Below are 18,463 nucleotides of genomic sequence, written 5' to 3'. Positions count from 1 at the left end.
CGAGGCAACTGAAGTTTCTTGTTGTTATTTTAGCGGCACTACTTAACCCTGCTTTAATCAGCTAATCTATCAATCGTTAACGTAGAGATCAACTAATGTAGGACCAGGAAACATGCTGTTTCAATGGGCGGACCAAAGCAGAACGGTATTAGCTGAATGGGTTTGAGGGACAAGTGAAGGGATAATGGGCGTCGTATGAGGGCATGTGCTCGATATGTCGGGGTTGAATCTGGATAAGTATTAGTATTGTCTTCTACATTATATAGACTTTACCAGGGTTGTGCCACACAGCTGAAGTTGGTCGTCTACAGTGCTGATGGGACTCCGATGTCGGCATTTACAGGGCAGAAGTTCGTGAAGGTGATGATCGGGCGTGAGTTAATGTCGTTGATAGCTTATTTTATGCACACAATTGAAATCGATTTTGGTATAGGTCTCGCTATGCTGGTGGTCAAACATAAGTGCGATACTTTGATGCGCTTCCTTACATTATAAACTGCGTTCGGCAAATACCTAGCGGCCAATCCTATGTAGCCTAATTCAAAACCAACTGTTTTCTTTTTGTATTTTGCCAACAATGTTTCTTTGCTTTTGTCCAAATTGCAACCTACAAGCGATTTTTAGACTTCATTGTGGCTCTGTACTCTATTGGTAATTGCAGTTGTGTGTGCCCACTTCCAAGTAACACATATAATAACCAGTTACTTCATAAAAAGAAAACCAGAATTTTTCCAATGAAAATTGTGTATTTATTTATTTTTATCTCTCCACTTTAACATTAGCAAGCAACATTTTTTTTGAATAAAATTTAAGTATTTTAAATGCCTACTCAAGCCATATGGCTATTAATTTGTTGTATACACAAATAATTGCATAAAAAATTCCAGTGTTTTTCCCCAAGCACACGAGACTCAGCTTATGGCTTGCACAATCACCTCACAGCCCAGTCGACTCACCAGTTTTCCATGCAAGTCAAATCCATCCGGCAGCGCAAGTATACTGGAGCAATTCGAATGCCCAACAACTATGCACTGGCGTGTAAAAAGGTCTACTAAGTCAGCTGTGTTGAAAAAACTATCGCGCTTACGCAGCGGGCCATACAGGTCGATGCGATCGTAGATAACGCCAGACACTTGCCAGCGCTTGAATTGCTCAACCGTCTGCGCGTCATGCAAATCATCGCCCCACACAAATGTCGCCTGACCCAAATCCAAACCGTGGTCAGGTGTGACGCAGTTGTCGAGAAAATCTTCCGCATGCGCAACGGTGCCCAGCAGGTTGGCTGATTGCGCAAAATTCACTGCATCGTGGAAGGAGCGCGTGCGCAAATCCATATAGGGCTCCCACAAGCTTGTTTCACCCAATGTAATGAATGCCACAGGGAATACATTCTGCTTCAGGCGCATCATGGTGCAGATGTCGGCATCGAAGCTGGAGAAGAAGAGCGGCCGCCCGCAGCCTTGCTGCCCAACCGTCAGTAGAATAGCATCAACAAAGCTATTTTTATTGAGTGTGTGCGCCGACTCAGCGGCGCCATTCTGCAGCGCTTGCGGCCACTTAATGTCAATAACCAAGCCAACCGTTGGCGGCAACGCTTTGAAGATCTGTGGCAGCAAGGGAAATAAGCGCTCGTCTTCGGATGCGCTACGCACATTGAAACTCGTGTAATCATAGACTTTGCCATCCTCAATGGAGAAGACGCGACTACTCTTCAGCTGCTTGTAGGTGAGATCCTGAATTAGCACATAATCCAAGTCGTCTATGTGTCGGACTCTACGTCCATTGGGCGCGGTTTGGAAGCCAAAGTCGTGCCATACTACCGGCACATAGTCGCGCGTCAGCTGTACGTCCAGCTCTACCATATCCGCCTTGTTTTTGTAAGCGTACTTAAAACTGGCTATGGTATTCTCCACAAAGGGTGCATCCATGTTGAAGCTAGCGCCAATTCCGCGATGACCCACATCCATAGAGGGCCAGTTCATGGGCCAATAGCGCTGAAAACTGCCGCGTAGATTATAGTCCACAGCGCCGACTAGAGGACGTATTATGACGTAGGGTAGCGATAATGTGCCAACCTGAAAACCATTCACAGTATTATGTATGGGCAAGCGGAGCACGCCCTCTGAGCCGCGCAAGTCCATGGGAAATACCAGCACTTCACCCACATTCATGACATTCACCGTAGAAATACTTAACTGATAGGAGTTTCGCGTGCCAAGCGGCACGGTGAAGCGAAATATGACTATGTCGCCCGCAACGTACGCCACACCGCGCTTGGGCTGCTGCTGAAACTGTGACCGATTGTAGGCGTAGCGAGACACTTCCAATTCTGTGCTGTGCCACGCGCTGGGTGGCAGCGCATGACCATTTCGCGAAACGGCCATTTTCAGCCAAAATTGCGTGCGTCGATTCAAATCCAAGTAGCGATAGAACTGCATATGCTGCTCCCAGATGAACTTAAATTCGATGACATACTCGCGTCGCAGCCAGCCCTTCTCGTGCTCCACATCGCCGATGGTCATGTGTGAGAGTAGCCCAAATTTATCTTTGCCTGGTGGTCGATAAATCTGATGCTTCTCCAGCACGCGCCCATACGGTACGCCTTCCCACTCACTCACTCGCCGGTGTCCATGCTTATCAACGGTGTAAATAAAGTAACGATAATGCAAGCGCGCGTTGGCACATACCGCCACCTTGGCAGTCCAAATCTGCGGCGAAGACTGCGCACCTCCTTCCATACTCGGCGACATCTCTATGCCGTGCTCTACTTGCCAAGCGCCCAGTCGCACATGATCACCAACGACAGCAACGTGTTCATGCGGCAGCAATTCGCGTCGTATATCCACATTAAAAATGCGCATAATGGGTAAACAAAGGAAGCTGCGCGAGTCTTCTGACAAATAGTCATCACCAGCTGGGCCTTGTGTGCGATTCCAAAGCGCATGCGATCTGGACGGCATATCCTCGCTGGCGCTCATTATTTGCTCGTAATCATCCATTTGCTGCTGTGTAAGATTGTAGGGTGGTGTAAATTCCGTTGCTCCATAGTTGTGTTGTACAAAAATCTCCGACGACGTCTTGAAGTCCAATGACCATTCACTGTCCGTGTCTACATCGCTACTAATTTCAGTTAGCGCAGTCACCACCAGCTGCGCGCACAACAGCGCGCTAACAAATGACAAGAGCACTTGAATGGGATTTGTTGTAGCAATCATTGGTCGAAAGATGAAAGATATAAAAGTTGTGCGTCTATGCTTAACACTCGGCGCTATGCGTTGTCCAGTGTGTGATTTCTTCTTTTTTTGTTTTTTTTTTATCTGCTTTTCTAAACTAAACCTTTGTTTAAGTTTTATTTATGTTTTTATTTTCACTTTTTATTCAATTTTTACCTTCACTTAATGCGGCTACGCAGCTCTTCGCGTCTTTTACGACCGTCGCATTTATCTGACGATAACGTTTGCCGCTTGACAGTATGAAGCCAACTAAAGCGTGCTGAAGAAAAGTTAAGAGCGCGGCTAACGGTTTAGGCCGGCGGAAATTCTCTTTGCTTTTTTATAAGCTAAGCGCGATTTAGTTGGACAAGTTGACGCCGATAATTTAAATAATACAGTGAACGCGCGTTGCAATTAATAGTTGAGAGAATCGGGATATGAAATGAAATGAAAGGAAATGGGATGAGATAAAACGAAATGAAATATAGAAAATGAAATGAAATTAAGTCAAATCCAATCAAATGAGAAAAGATGAGGTGAGATGAATTAGGGCGTGAGTACTAGAAGTGAGAGAAAATGCAATGGTAAGCAGTGAATGAAATGGAATGAACTGTGGTGGTCTGGAAGTGAATGGGAAATGCAATGGAATAGAACGGAGCGGAACGGAACGAAACGGAACGAATTAAGGTTAAATATCATTAAATGAAACGGAAAATATTTAGTGTTCTAAAATAACTACTTTGTAGAGTAGGTGCTGGTTTTAATTTAAGAAATTTGAATGGATTTGAAAGCAACTCGAAGTATAATTAAACTGAGATCTACTGTAGTCTGTCATTTTGATGGTATTCGTATTTCTGTGGCATAGTTACGTAGATTCTAGTCATTATTATGCATTTTGTGTTGGTGTTTTGATTTGTTTTATTATTTTTTAATTTTTTGTACATTTCTTTTTCAAACTGTCCCTTACGTTGCTGCTTTTCTCATTCATATAAATCCCATAATGTTTGTGATGTGTGAAGTATGATTATAAAAAACTATAAATGGACTATGTAAGGTAGTTGCATTGGCTTTTTTTATAAGACACGTTCGACAATTTTATTCACCAATTGATTTAGTTTTGTGTCAAAACCAGTGACTTTCTTAGTTTTGTTATCTACCACACATTTTTTTATAATATACATGCATATGTACATCTAATAAGTTAAGGTTTCTACTTCTGGTAATCATACACCCTCGTGCTAAGCATTGGAAAGTAGTCTTTCAGCTGATCTAAGTATAAGATAATAACATCTGAGGACTATGTATCTCCCACTGGTTTACTTATTTCTCTATCTTTCTCAGTTTTTATTCATCCGCTATCTACCGACATTTCTATCCTGTACCTATCGCTTCTCTCCATCCCTATCTCTGGCACCTCTATAACTAAGCTCCATAAACTAACCAGAGACATAACTATTATAAGAGAAAAGAATAAAAGTCAACCAATAATCATTATATTAAGATACTTGTTCAGTAGCATTTCAGGATTAGTTGGGACCCAGTTCGGGACTATTTTTATAATATAAGTCTCAAAATAAAAGTCTTTGAAGACTCAAAAATATTTATCTTAATGATAATTATTAGGACAAGACTTTTATAATATAAGTCTCAAAATAAAAGTCTTTGAAGACTTAAAAATATTTATCTCGCTGATAATTATTATGAAAATACTTCAATTATATAAGTCTTAAAATAATAGTTATCGATGACTTAAACCAATTTTCGCACACTTAATTGTTATGAAAAGACTTTTATAATTCTTACGAAAATTTGGATGAATTTCTTAAAACTCCACCATGAAATAATTATTATTCTGAGTCTTGGCGACTAACGTTTTCTATCTAGGTAAATTCAACCCTATTTTTATCCACTCTTCCTGTCTGTTCCTTTGCCCTTCTTACCTCTATCTTTATTTCTTACTCTACCTCTATACCACGCTATCATATAAATGTTACCGTGCTCATCTCTGTAACTAAAGTAAGCTCAACTTTTACCACAATTGAACACCTTTTCCATATTATACTTGGTTCTATATAGCCTCGTCTCTACCATTGCCTAATCTCTATATTTATTTTATATATATCCTTAATTCATTGGTGTGGCGGGATCCACACTTCCACTCGGAGATACAGTTGTTCATTATGAATGGCTTCTAAGAGTGAGTACCAGGAGGATACGCATACAAAAATAAAAGAAAAAATTATGAAGGCATTAACCTGCTGAACAATTTGAGTTCCAAGAATTTCAACTCCACTAACTACCTCAGCAGATATTGGCTTTGTTTTCAGTCTTGAAATTGGTTTTTTTGTATTCGTCTTTAATATAAATATGCTCACATTCATAGTATAGCCAGGGATACAACATGGCTTCAGGTTGGGTCACTGAACTAGTCAAGGCGGTACATAAAGCCCAAGAGGCCTGTCACCAGGCACGGCCATTCTGTGCTGTTAGTCAACCTGGACGTTAAGAACGCCTTCAACTTGGCAAGATGGGACGACATGTTGTAAGCGTTGGAACGGTCATTAAAGGTTCAAACAAACTTGTTAGATATGTTTCGGTACTACCTCAGGTACCGTTGGCTATTGTGCGACACAACGTAAAGTCGTAGAAAGAGACGCATAACTGGCGGAGCGGTACAGTGGCCTGATCGCCATGTATGACAGTCTTCTGCTCACGGAAATACCGGAGAGCGCCTTCCTTTTCGCCTTCGCAGAGGACGTGACCGCCGTCATAACAGCAAGAAACACCCAACTGGCATAGCTCAAATAAACAGATCCCAACAGTTATAAACATGATGGTCGGACCTCAGCTCGTGATAAGTTGTAGGTCTACAAAATACCCAGAGGTGAGGCTAGACAACAAACTCACATTCTGCGAACACATTCATGGAGTATGTGAAAACCGGAAGTGACTTTTCATGACAGCAGTCCAGTTGGTGTTCGTGTACTGGGCAGAAATATGGGTGGACGCATTGAAAGTCAAAAAATACCGGATTCAAATGCATTCGGTCCACCGCAGAGGGGCACTACGCAATCCTTCTGCATACCGTTCAGTGTCCGCGGACGCGGTTCTAGGTGTTTCTGGCGTCATGCAAATTGAACTACTTGCTCGCGAGCAAAACAGATTTACAATCTGAGTGCCGAAATAGGCCGAGCAGCTTTCGCGGCAAGGGCAACTAATCCAGCAGTGGCAATAAAACTGGAATCCGAGCACAAAAGGTCAATGAACACATATTCCGATAGCCAACCTTCAGACATGGTTAAAACAAGCGCACGGGGAAGTAGATTTCTACCACACACAACCTTCACCGGTCATGGTTACTTCCAAGAATATCTCCAAAGGATGTGCAGCATGGACCCACCATTCTGACGCTACGGTGAAAACGTCGAGGATAACGTGCACCATACATTCTTCACTTGCGAGTACTTCTTGACTTCGCGCAGAATATTGGAAGAAATATACGGAGACAGTATCCAGTATGAAGAAATATACGGAGCAGTTGCGAGATACGTGATATTCATCCTCCGCCGCAAACTGAGGGGTTTTAGTGGATAACCCAACATGCTTCGGTGGCAGTCTTACACTCGAGGAAGGTAGTATAGAAACTAGCGACCAGTGCGTAAAGTATTTGCCCCTCCTACGAACAAAAAATAAATAAATTACCTCAGCAGAACTACTTCTTTGCATATCATTCGACTTTCGGAAGGTATTCCGTCTTCCCGTATTTAACCACAGCCATAATGAACTTGAGACCTCTTTAGTTCATAAATTGGTTTAATTTTATCAATGTGCGGTGGTTGTAGAGAGTGTATGCCTCATTTATTCTCATTTCAGAAACATCTCATCAACTACCTTGTCTCTTTCTATATTGCTGTGCTGAAATGGTCGAATAATGCCCATAATGCGAATAATGCTTTCGATGAAGATTGTGGCCTTTCTGGCTGAAAAAAAATGCCATTTAATAGAAGACTATTTGCCTTGTCTGATATTTATTATCTGTCATTTCCTATTACTTGTTTATATTGCCGTCTTTGGTACCGTTAATGTTTCTATATGTCTCTTTTTCTACACGTAGGGTATCTTTAAATTTCATTTCCATCTCTGTCTTTTCAGATGAAATTATATGTGTGTAAAATTGGCCCTTCTTAAACAGTCTTCCAGTTTTTTTTAAATACTCGAGACAATAAATAGTATCTATGGCCCTGTTCACGTGAGCGAAACGTACCGAAGATGATACCAAACTTTTTAACGACGCTGGCTTGACCGGCATAAGGACGCCCCAGTTAAAAAGCCCTTAGACTCGGCGACCATGGCTGGTCAACGAAAGAAAAGCGCCTACGAAAAATGGAAGGATCAAGTTCAAAAGGATATGTCCGCCCTCGAGATGGACAACTGGCGCCAATTCGCAAAGGAGAGAGGCAAATGGCAAAGTGTTTTGGCATCGGACCAAACCGATAAGCGATTGTATTTAGTGCAGATATCTTCCGCCGCGGAACGATGTCCTGGGTAAGTAATTAATGACCTGACTTCGTTAAGTATAAGTCTGAGCGCTTCAAAGTGATAAAATGTAGTTGCATACTTTGGGGTAGATTATAGTTTACTTAAGCTGCTGGTTCAGAATCAGTTCGTACAAAGCTTAAAAACATTTTCTGTTGAATAGTGCTATAATTGTTATTATAGATGCCAAATTTAAACCTTTCTTGGTGTGCCGCTTCGATGAAGAAAACTTAGATCCTTGAACATAGAAAAGCTTGAGAGTAACTTACCAAAACATGAGTAGCTTTATACTCATTGCAAAGTATCTTCAGAATAAGGTAAACAAATTTTGTTTAGTTTAACAATAAAGTTCATTCGATCATTCTTTATTCATTATAAACTGTTGCTGTGAGCACAGCTCTCTTTCTTTCATTTGAAAACAAAAACACCGCGTGTCAAAATTATAAACGCACTACATATTGACAAGTTTTAATAATTCATTTATTTTATTTTACATTGTCTTTTTAAAAAGAAATAGTTCGTTTTTTAACAAAAAAAAGTACATATAAGTCCAAGTTTTAAACTTTGTACAATATTTCAAAAAAATCTAAAACTTTCATTGTATTTCTTAGAAAGATTTGAGTAAGCAGTGTTGTAGCCCTTTAAATTTAGTACAACGAGGTGTGCGTTTGAAGTTGCTTGGACTTACCATTGATTTTGCAGTTGAAGTTGCAGTTAAAATGAGCAACATTTTTTTTCCATATGAAAAATTCGTGGAACACACTTTGTATGGAAGAAAATGCACTATAGCGTCAGCAAAAAAAATTAACTGCAAAAATCAGCGGTAAGTCCGAGCTACGTGTAACATGTACTCCATTACTAAAACTGAATAGGCTTCTAAAACTGCATACTCAAGAGTCCAGAAAAGGTGATTAAAAATTTGAAATTTTTACGAAAGTTTGTTACATTTTTAACCGACTTCACAAAAAGGAAAGGGTTATCAGTTTATTGGAATATTTTTTTTATGTATGTATGTTACCGCATACTTGGGACCACGTTAACCGATTTCTATAATTTTATTAAAGGAAAGGTATTACTTCACAGGTCCCATACTAATTTGGTTTAAATCCGATTATTGGATCATGAAGAAATTAACGATAATCTTAAATTTTTATATGAGAATTGAAGTCGGTTTTTTGTTTTTGCTTAAAAATTACTTGGTTTTAACAAAGTTATGCCGAATTTTCATTAGGCATTAAAATGACGAAAAATATGTGCCATTTAAAAAACGCCATGTGGAAACGAATTTAATGACAATTTTTCTTTGCGTAATGGCACAGGTATTTCTTAATCCACTACTTTGTCATTTAAATGTGTGTCATTTAATGCTTAGTGCTCAAAATAAACTTTATAAAATTAAATAACAAAAAATTATTGAATCTATTATAATTTTATTGATATTTGAACTCTCTAGGCCTTTTTCGTAGTTTTCGATCGAGCACAGCTCTTCTTTTCATATATTGTGCTATAATAAATATGTGTAATAAATATATTAGAATTAGATAACGACTCTTATATTTTTAGTTTAGGGTTGTTAAGCTCTTCACTAATGTAGTTAAGGGCCAATTTCAGCTCAAAAACTGAGTCCATTATAAGTTCAATATTTAAATATGTGTATCTCTTTAAATAGCAAATTTTTCTGCATATAAATTTATCATCCAGAAGTAGCCCTTTAAGTTTTTAAGTGCATTATTTGATTAACAATGATTGAGTAGTATATATCTCTAAATTCTTTAAGTTACGTAGAGTAAAAAGTAGTGAAGAGATTTTGCTGCATAGAAAAATATTTTTATTTGCTATAAAAACGTTTTCTGTATTCAATAACTCTCATATGTAGAAAATTATAATTGTCATCAAAATACACATAAATACGTACATATGTATATACATATGTATATAAGTTTCATCTATTCAAGGCACATTGAACAGGTAGTATAAGTAGATCACCTGATTTAATTTATTTTTTTTAATTATTTGGTCTCAAAAATGTCAAATATTTTTAATTTCTTCTCACAAAAATTCCTAGCTGTTATAGGCGGCATATACAGTGCGTCGGGCTCGTGAGTCGGTTTGGATGTGTATGTGAAAATAAAAATCGTTACAGTAATGAGATACTCCTAACGATTTCCTTAAGATTTCGGGAACTTTGGTTTGCAGGGTAGTTACACCAACATGACTCCCGTCATGACTCTGAATGATTCAACTGAAAACGAGTCAACACCTACACAAATGACTCGCGAGTCAGACGCTCCGTGTATGCCGCCTATCTATCTATTGCATGTGAAACCTTTTTCCATACAAAAAAAGCGATTGAATAGCAGGTTTTGGAACGCTCGCCCAACTCAGCAGCACAACCGCTGATTACTGGGCCTTGCAAAAGATAGATCCATGCTTCGAGAAGCAAGAAAATTTGCTCAGAAAGAAAGTTGCAACAATTTTAATTTTATCCAATTTAAATTTTTTTTTTGTATTTCACATGGCACACTTTGATTTAGAAGAAAAAATCAGAACAGTTTTTGACACTTTCGATACCAGAAGCAACAACAAAATACATGCAAATGTTGTTTTTGCTCTAATGCTACTACCTGTTTGATATGCCTTGCATCTATTTGACTATTTTGTATTTATATTTTAAATTGCAAGTGTATGAAAATTACGAGTTTTCAAGCGAAACTGTCCTCGCAGCATATATGTATGTGTGCTCGTCTTCTTAATTTTTGTTTTTCCAAGAGGGTAAGTAATTAGCAATAGTGCCATATTAATTGTATTTTAAAAGTATTTCTGTGCTTTTAAGGTACTCTGTAGTTTGTGCTATTTATTCATTGGAAATCTATGTACTTGCTGCCTTATCGTTTTACATAAGCTCTCAAGTATTTATTTATAAACAGTGCAACTTTTCTCATTAATATATCTTTGTACGCAAGTATGTAGTTCAATGATTAGTGCTGTAATTCGTTCTACTTGATATTTTAAGGTACCGTAGTGAGTAGTGCATCGTAAAAGTTCATTTAATTAGCCTTTGCTTGCATTTTAGTTTAGTGTAGAAAGTAATAATGAAACATATATATGTAAATACACATGTTCACTTTGTTAAGTTTATTTAAGCTTTGCTTGTTTATTGTCAGCTAATTTTTAAAATCTGTTTTTACTTTCAATATGCTTTTTTTTAAATAGGTTAATCACTTAATCGTATTAAATACACACACATTTATGTAAATGAATAAATACATAAATAAATAATATCACAAATTTCTGTTATATTTATCTTTGGTAATTTTAAAAGTAATCGCTGTTTCTTTCAGATGCAATTAAGAGTTTTTGAATTTTTTATCAAATTTATATATGCATACATGTTAAACAAAAAAATAAATAAACAACCAATAAAAAATAAATGAAATAAAAATTTAATTAACAACAAACCGAACAAATATTAAAAAAAGCAAAAATAAAAAAATTGTCAAATATCATTTTCTTGGAACACCCATTATTTGTTTTATTTTACAAAAAGAACTTGTTATTTAGTGTTTAAACCGATTTTAATTTTAATTATTATACAGATTTATTTGTACTTATAAAATTGGTATTTTATTAAGGTCACTGCATATGTACATTAGGGTGGTAAAAAAAGTAAAGTCGGAATTCTAATACTCTCACCCACTATGATTGTTCTAGTTCGAAAAAACATACTCCTATTTTTGTTTTGAAATCAAAAAATATTAGGTTTCCCATGTATATATATATATGTATGGGAACAGATCAATATTTTTCTATAGGAAAACTTTGTTTCTCTTCAGAAGTGTCTCAATAATAAAACACAATGGTTTATTTACCAATTTTTTAATACTAACTATTTTTTTAGATCCTCTAAAACCCGCAAAAAAAATCCCATGGGGGAATCACAAAAAGTGGCTGTTATTAAAAAATGGTAAATAAAAAATGGAATATTATTACTGGAAGTCTTCGAAGAAAAACAAAGTTCTCCGTTCGAAAAATATTGATTTTCAAGAATTCTATACCTTCCACGAAAAATGATTGTTTCCCATATAGAATAGGTATCTGGAAAACTTTGTGCCCTTCGAGCGACCTCTAAATATTATTTTTCGATCTGGAATAATCCAAGGGGGTGAGAGCATTAAAATTCCGACTTTACTTTACCCACATGCACTTTTTAATCATCCTAATGTACATAAGTCTAATAAATAGTTAAACAAAATAAAAATTATTGGAACTATATCTTTGGAGGATTTTAGAACAGGCGGCCTATTTATTAACTCTTCGTTACTCTATGTATATTCTTGTCTTTTCATTTTAATTCATTTTCTTCGAAAAGATATTTTGTACATTCCACTGCGAAAACGTTGCATTTAAAAAAATCTAATAGTTCATTTTCGCCAAAACTGCAATTAAAAGTTTCGGTAATTTCTAACGGTCTTATTCATAACAATTAAAGTAGCTTTGTAAAAGGTTTATAAATTGAAAAATGTATGAAAACGTCAATTTATAAAGCTCTTTAAACCTACTTTATTTTTTATGAATAAGGCCATAAGAGTTTAAACATGAGGTGATCGGCAAGGTTTATTTTTTTGCTTTTTCTTTTTTGCACTCGCTTACTTGTACTTTTTCTATTCTTTCATTTTGACTTACTAATATTATTGGCTTTATAAAAAATGTCCACGCTGCATACAGTTTTGAGCGTACAACTTTCAATACCTTTCTGAGAAACTGGTTTTACATATTGAGTTTAGAGTCGTCTTTTCGCCTGTCGGATTTTAATTTTTCTGTTACTCGCAATGGATGGTGGAGTAGGCAATAAAGCCTATCCTGACACTCATCTTACATACTGGCCTCACAAACTATATACACATTAACGCCTCACTTTGTTTAAAAATGCTTTGTCTTGAAATTCATATTGATTAATTAGCTTTATAATGTGTCAGCTTAAATTCTTCATTTCCTGCGGATTCCCATTTCAAATCCTAATACTCTTCATACAAGGGTATCTCAGTAAGCCCAATAATTGGGCACAGAAAGATATTTTATCGACGGAAAAAGTTTCTCTTGATCTCCATGCAAGGGTGGCTCAATAAGCCCGAGAATGTGTGATTTACGGATAGTTTTACGGCGAAACAAGATTCTTTCAATTTCTGTATACTACATCCAGCATATTTTCAATTTTGCATTTCATTATTGTAGTTAAATCTCTTTCTGCTTTAGGTTTGAGAAAGCAAAAAAAAAACACTGCCGCCTGAATCTGGTGAACATGGCGGATGGTGTAGCCATAATAATAATATAATATATAACAAACATTATATTCGTCGGCTGTCTCTCTTCATTTTCGAGGTAGGTGTGGTTTATAACACGAGTATCCCAAAAAACTGTTGTCGTAATCTTATTAGCCCACAAAAGAACCCTTGAGCGTCAGCGATTAACCCGAATATATTCAATGTGTCGATGGCTGTTTAGTCTTTGATGTGTTATGGCGTATCCGTGTTTCGTTACCGGTAATCCAATCGCATGAAAATCGTTCTGCTTTCAATAACCTGCAAGTGAATATAAATTAAATGATATTTTCTGCTTCACATTTCACAATTGTCTACCGACAGTTAGTAGTTGACGGGAGCTGTTATACCATTCATGCGGCTACGTTGAACTTCCAAAGTGGTCTCGCACTTTCTAACCCTTCCTTGTTCCTGGTAATGATTTTAAAAGACTTTACTGACTCTAAGTAACCTCAGGAAAATTGTTTGTAGAGTAGATGTTGAGTATCTTAAGAGATGGATCGAAAAAAACTATGCCATCTGTTTGAATAATGACGACAATTCTACCGACTTCTAGCTGTTTTTTCGGCAGAAATTAAAAGCTCTATTACTAAGTGTGCTTAGCAAAGATTATGGCATAGCGAATCAGTTTCCATTGGTGTTAGTTTTTTCGATACGAAAAGTTAAAACGTTACCAGACGCATTCCTTCATTAACCACTGCTATACCAGGGACGTAGAAGTTTTGAAATGAAAGCAATGCTCATATGGTTTTAATATTGAAAACGTCTGTATTTAGTTATTTCCCTTTGCTGTTGTCTTTCTCTGCTATAACGTTACTCCACAACTGCCTGGCATTCGGATGTGTATTGAATTAATGATGCTTGGCCGAGTTGGCTCGATTCAGTCCCAAAGCGACTATCTTGAGTTCTTCCTTATGTTGGTTTTTCACGCTGGATGAAGAAATCGAATATAATAGCCATGATGTTGATCTGATCTCAATATCTACACCTGTACTTCTCTATGTGATGGAAATATTCAGCTTTTTGGTTCTTCGAATAGATGAAATTTTAAATACTATTAATTTCAATGGAGGATATAAAATCTCCTACTCCCTCAATTCGTCTGAAGACTTTGTATACAGGTCTATTATTGTCATATGAATGTACCAGGGTGGCCCATATATATCAACAACTAAATTTTATTCAGAGCAATCGTTTAATTTGTTCTAGGCACAAAATAAACACACCCACGAAAATTTCAAAATTTTAAACAAATTTTTAGGGGTCGCTACCAGGTTTTGAAAAAACTTAACTTTTTTAATTGCAATAACTCGGAAAAATTTGTGACTGAAATCTGGTAAATTTCGCATATTATTTAAATATATTCTAATAAATTCATAAAATTAAATTTTTAAAAATTTTTGCGACCTCTAAATTTGTTTGAAAAGTTTTGAAATTTTCGTCGATGTCTTTATTTTGTGCATAGAACAAAATAAATATACAAAATTTATATGTTAATATATTAAGGACGACCCAAATACATGGTGTTGATAATTTTAAGGACCACCCTAGTATACATGTAAGCCTATTTTGAATACCGACGGTTATATACTTCAAAGTAATACACATTCAGTGCATTTTACGAATAAACTACCATTAATTACCTTAACGGTAACATTGTAGAAATAATCATCTCACCAGATTATAAAATATCAATAGGGATATTTATATTAAAAGTGTCAAGAAATTTTACAATAAGTAAGGTATTTTAGACTATCAAACTAAATGTATATTTTTTGTGAATATAAACTCTATCACTTTCGTTAGTAAATATAGAAAAAAAAACAAACAAAAAATTAAATAAAATTATATAAAACAAAAATTTTTATATAAATTATTTAACTACCTAGCTGCAATTTTTTTAACACAATTTTTAACAAAAAAATGTTCAAACAAACAAACTCCAAGAAGAAATAATATGCAACTTTTTTTAATTTATTGGCATTTTTAACTCAAATTAAATTTTTAATAGAAAAAAACTAGCCTCGCTGTCATAAATTCAACAAATGCCAAAGTTATAAGGTAAAATAGTAATCCGTAAACAGTTCGAAATAAATAGCACTCCATTTGCTCCTACGTGTCCGTGTGTGACTTTCACCCTGATCAACTTCAAACATACAGACTCTCACTTTTAAATATTTAATATATAAAAATTTCAAGTTCCATTAGCAAGTACTGAGAGTTGTTTTTTGCCTTCAGCATTTCATCAGGGGCAGAGTTACTTACTGCTTTGGGGGGTCACCGCACCACACTGGAGCTCGAGTTGCGCCGCTGCTGCTTCATTGCCAGCCAAACACATTGCTACTGTACCTTATACTTTTGCAAAATGCGAGTTCAAGCATGCGCACACCTAGCGTTCCGCATTCGCCAGCGAACGACGGCGATCGCAAGTGGCGACTTAAATAAAAAACAGTTCCAAATTTTTGAAAATTTCATTTTTTTAAGGGAACTATTTTTTTAGCTATATTTTTTAAAGCATATTTTTTCTTAAGTTTTTTTTTAGTTTGAACACACATATGTAGTTGTTGTTTTAAAAATTTACATAATAGTATATGCCTAAATTTGCTGGTGTGTGTATTAATTAATAATTTTTTTTGTCTCTAAGTGTTTTGCTTTTCTAAATTTAAGAGTTTTTTGAATATTGCTCTAGTTAGTATTTTACTTGTGAATATTTTTTATAAAAAAATATATATATTTCTACTTTATATTTATGTATTTCTATATATTGCCTCTACTTTGTATATCCCTCACATATCGTTTTATGGCAAATGACCCGCCCACTTTTCGCCGATCGACAGGCCGATCAAACATTGTCACTTAATAACTACCCTCCTTGTGATGGACTTTCGCTCACCCCCCTACCCCCTTCAATTATTACTAACACTGCTCCCACTTAACGCAAACACTGGTCCTCGAATTCTGCCAACAGGCTAGTCGAATTGAAGAACGCGCGCTCCTTGTCATCGGGTATGTATAAATCTGTGCGATCGTAGCAAGTCGCAGTCGCACCTATGTTCACGAAGTACTTCACTCGCTCCTTCGAATTGCAGTCATCGCCCCAGACCAGCGAAATTTGGCCCAGCTTGCGCGCTTTTCGCAGCAATTCGGCGCCCTCTTCGCTCAGCAAATCCTCAGCGTGTGGCGCTGTGCCAGCCAATTCGAAGGCTTGCGCATTATTGATAGCCTGTTCGACAGTACGCGTGCGCAAATCCATAAAGGGTGACCATTTCTTCGTCTGACCTTGGGTCAAGAACATCACAGGGAAAAGGTTTTGCTTGAAGCGCAGCATGGTGCATATGTCCGCATCGAAGCTGGAGAAGAGCAACGGACGGCCGCAGCCATGATTGATGACGGTCGCCAGTACGCGATCGGTGAAGAAATTCTTATCGATTGTCTGGTGCGCTTCAGGCGCGCCACTAGCACGGCGCTGTGGCCACTTTATCTCCACGTCGATGCCCAGGGACTTGGGCAGTCCCTCAAGTACATCGACTAGCGTAGGGAAGATGCGATGCTCCACACGTGGCTCGGCGTTGTGTGACGGAAACTCGACTGGCTTGCCATTGATGATGGCGAACACGCGCAATTGCTTCAACTTTTCGTAATCCACATCCTTGATCAGCACATACTCCAGTTGTTCTGGCTTGGTGATTTCCTTGCCCTTCCGCGCTGTGCGCATACCAAAGTCATGATAGATCACCGGCACGCCATCGGCTGTCAAGTGCACATCCAACTCGATCATGTCAGCGAATTTTTCGTAGGCGCGCATAAAGGAAGCGATTGTGTTCTCACGTTCGGCGGGCGGATCTGCAATGTAGCTGCGTCCATTTCCACGGTGGCCAACATTCAGATTGGGCCAGCTCTTGGGCCAGTAATGCGCATATGTGGTGCGGAAGTCAAGTGTCTTGTCGGCAAATGGCTTGACGATCAGGTACGGTAGCGTTAGACGCGATATGATGGTGGTGGCTTCGGGTACCGGCTCGGTAATAGACAACTCCAGAACACCCTCGCTACCAGCGAGCTGCTCGGCTGTAATTACCGCCTTGCCGACTGGTCGCTGATCGGGTGTGTGGAAAAGCAACGCAAAGGCGGTCTGCAATGGACAAGGCGCTGTGATGTGGAATACAACAACGTCGCCGCGCTCATATGCAATACCGAAAGCCTGCTGTGCCTGCAAGTGACTCTCACCATACTTCAACTTGGCCACCTCTACATGTACGCCCGCCTCAGTTGGCTCGCTCTCTTCATTTAGGGGCAAAATCTTCACATACACCTCATCGGCTGGATCGAATTTCTCAATATCAAGCACCTGGAACATTTGCTCGCGTTCGAACTTCAGCTGCACTATGCACTCATTGGTCAACCAGCCACGATTCACTTGCGTCTCGCCGCTGCCATCTGCATCACCAAAACGATCGACGCGCGTCTCGGCCGCAGCCAACTCGCCAGTAGGCTTGAGCACACGCGGCTGCAGGCGTGTCTCCCAGCGGCGTATCTGCTTGCGTCCTTGCTTGTCCTCAGTGTAGATAAAGTAGCGGTAGCTGATGTTGCGGCAAGTCTGCAGTAACACATTGGCCTCCCACTTGCGGCCGCCCTGTTGTGGCTGCAATGCAATAGCACGCTCCAAACGCCATTCACCCAAAGCTTTCACATCACCTGTCAGGCCGACGCGTTCGTTAGGACCCAGGTCAGTGTGCAACTCGACGGCGAATTGCTGCAGCGTAGGCGTGCATGGTGAAGTTGTCGTTGATGGCGCGGCCGTATCCAAAACCAAAATTTCGTTCATAATCGATGCGGCGTCTACGTACGAAGCGCACTGCAGGTAGAAGAGCAAAAGAAAAGGACGAAAATGTTTTAGTACTTTTGAAGGTAGCATTTTTCAGATTTCAAATAAGTAATTATTTATAAAAAAAAAAACTATTTTAGTAAATCTAAGAGCGATCTTATTCTTGTGCTTGTCAAAGCTTGAATGCAGTTGCGGTTGATTGAAACTTTAACTTATTCCAGACTTGGCGTACAACAGCGTAATTTTTTCTGCAAATAAGCAGGTATTACTGATTACATTTCCCAACAACAATTTGTAACATATTTTCTAGCTACTGATAGCGATATGTATGCGGCTAGAATTAATTAGTCGCCGACAGCTTAACGCTTAGTTAGTGAAGGAAGGGAAGGGGAGTCAGCAGAGTTTGAAAGTCAACCGCGCTCGTCTAAGTTCACGTGCGTCAGCCGAGCCTTCGCCACATAAACAAAAACAAAAGGCGGATCTGCGTAGATAAGACACATATTTAACTAATACGCTGCTTCCTTCAGCCTTTAATTACTAAACGTGACTTTTGAGCTCGAAAGTATTGTTTTGAA

The 18,463-nt window shown here is 38.2% G+C and overlaps 3 protein-coding genes across 3 annotated transcripts in view; 1 reads left to right on the top strand and 2 right to left on the bottom strand.

Moving 5' to 3' along the window:
* Positions 1-831: 831 nt before the first annotated feature.
* LOC118739910 (glycerophosphocholine phosphodiesterase GPCPD1-like) lies at positions 832-3,301 on the bottom strand. Its single transcript, XM_036471410.1, has one exon. The coding sequence runs from the start codon at positions 3,213-3,215 to the stop codon at positions 912-914; it is 2,304 nt and encodes a 767-aa protein (XP_036327303.1). The 5' UTR covers positions 3,216-3,301; the 3' UTR covers positions 832-911.
* An 11,477-nt stretch (positions 3,302-14,778) lies between these two features.
* The window catches only part of LOC118739069 (glycerophosphocholine phosphodiesterase GPCPD1-like), a 6,663-nt gene continuing 2,978 nt past the window's right edge, over positions 14,779-18,463 (top strand). The window contains exon 1 of the mRNA XM_036470192.1: positions 14,779-14,783. The gene's annotated coding sequence lies outside the window, so the exon portion shown is untranslated. The remainder of the gene's footprint in view (positions 14,784-18,463) is intronic.
* The window catches only part of LOC118739068 (glycerophosphocholine phosphodiesterase GPCPD1-like), a 481,215-nt gene continuing 478,622 nt past the window's right edge, over positions 15,871-18,463 (bottom strand). The window contains exon 2 of the mRNA XM_036470191.1: positions 15,871-17,918. Coding sequence (XP_036326084.1) covers positions 15,999-17,918 — 1,920 coding nt within the window. The 3' untranslated portion in view covers positions 15,871-15,998. The remainder of the gene's footprint in view (positions 17,919-18,463) is intronic.

Source organism: Rhagoletis pomonella, unplaced genomic scaffold (genome assembly GCF_013731165.1).
Source record: "Rhagoletis pomonella isolate Grant_MI unplaced genomic scaffold, Rhpom_1.0 Rhpom_scaffold_00005, whole genome shotgun sequence".
Lineage (NCBI taxonomy): Eukaryota > Metazoa > Arthropoda > Insecta > Diptera > Tephritidae > Rhagoletis > Rhagoletis pomonella.
This window is presented reverse-complemented; position numbering and strand designations above follow the sequence as displayed.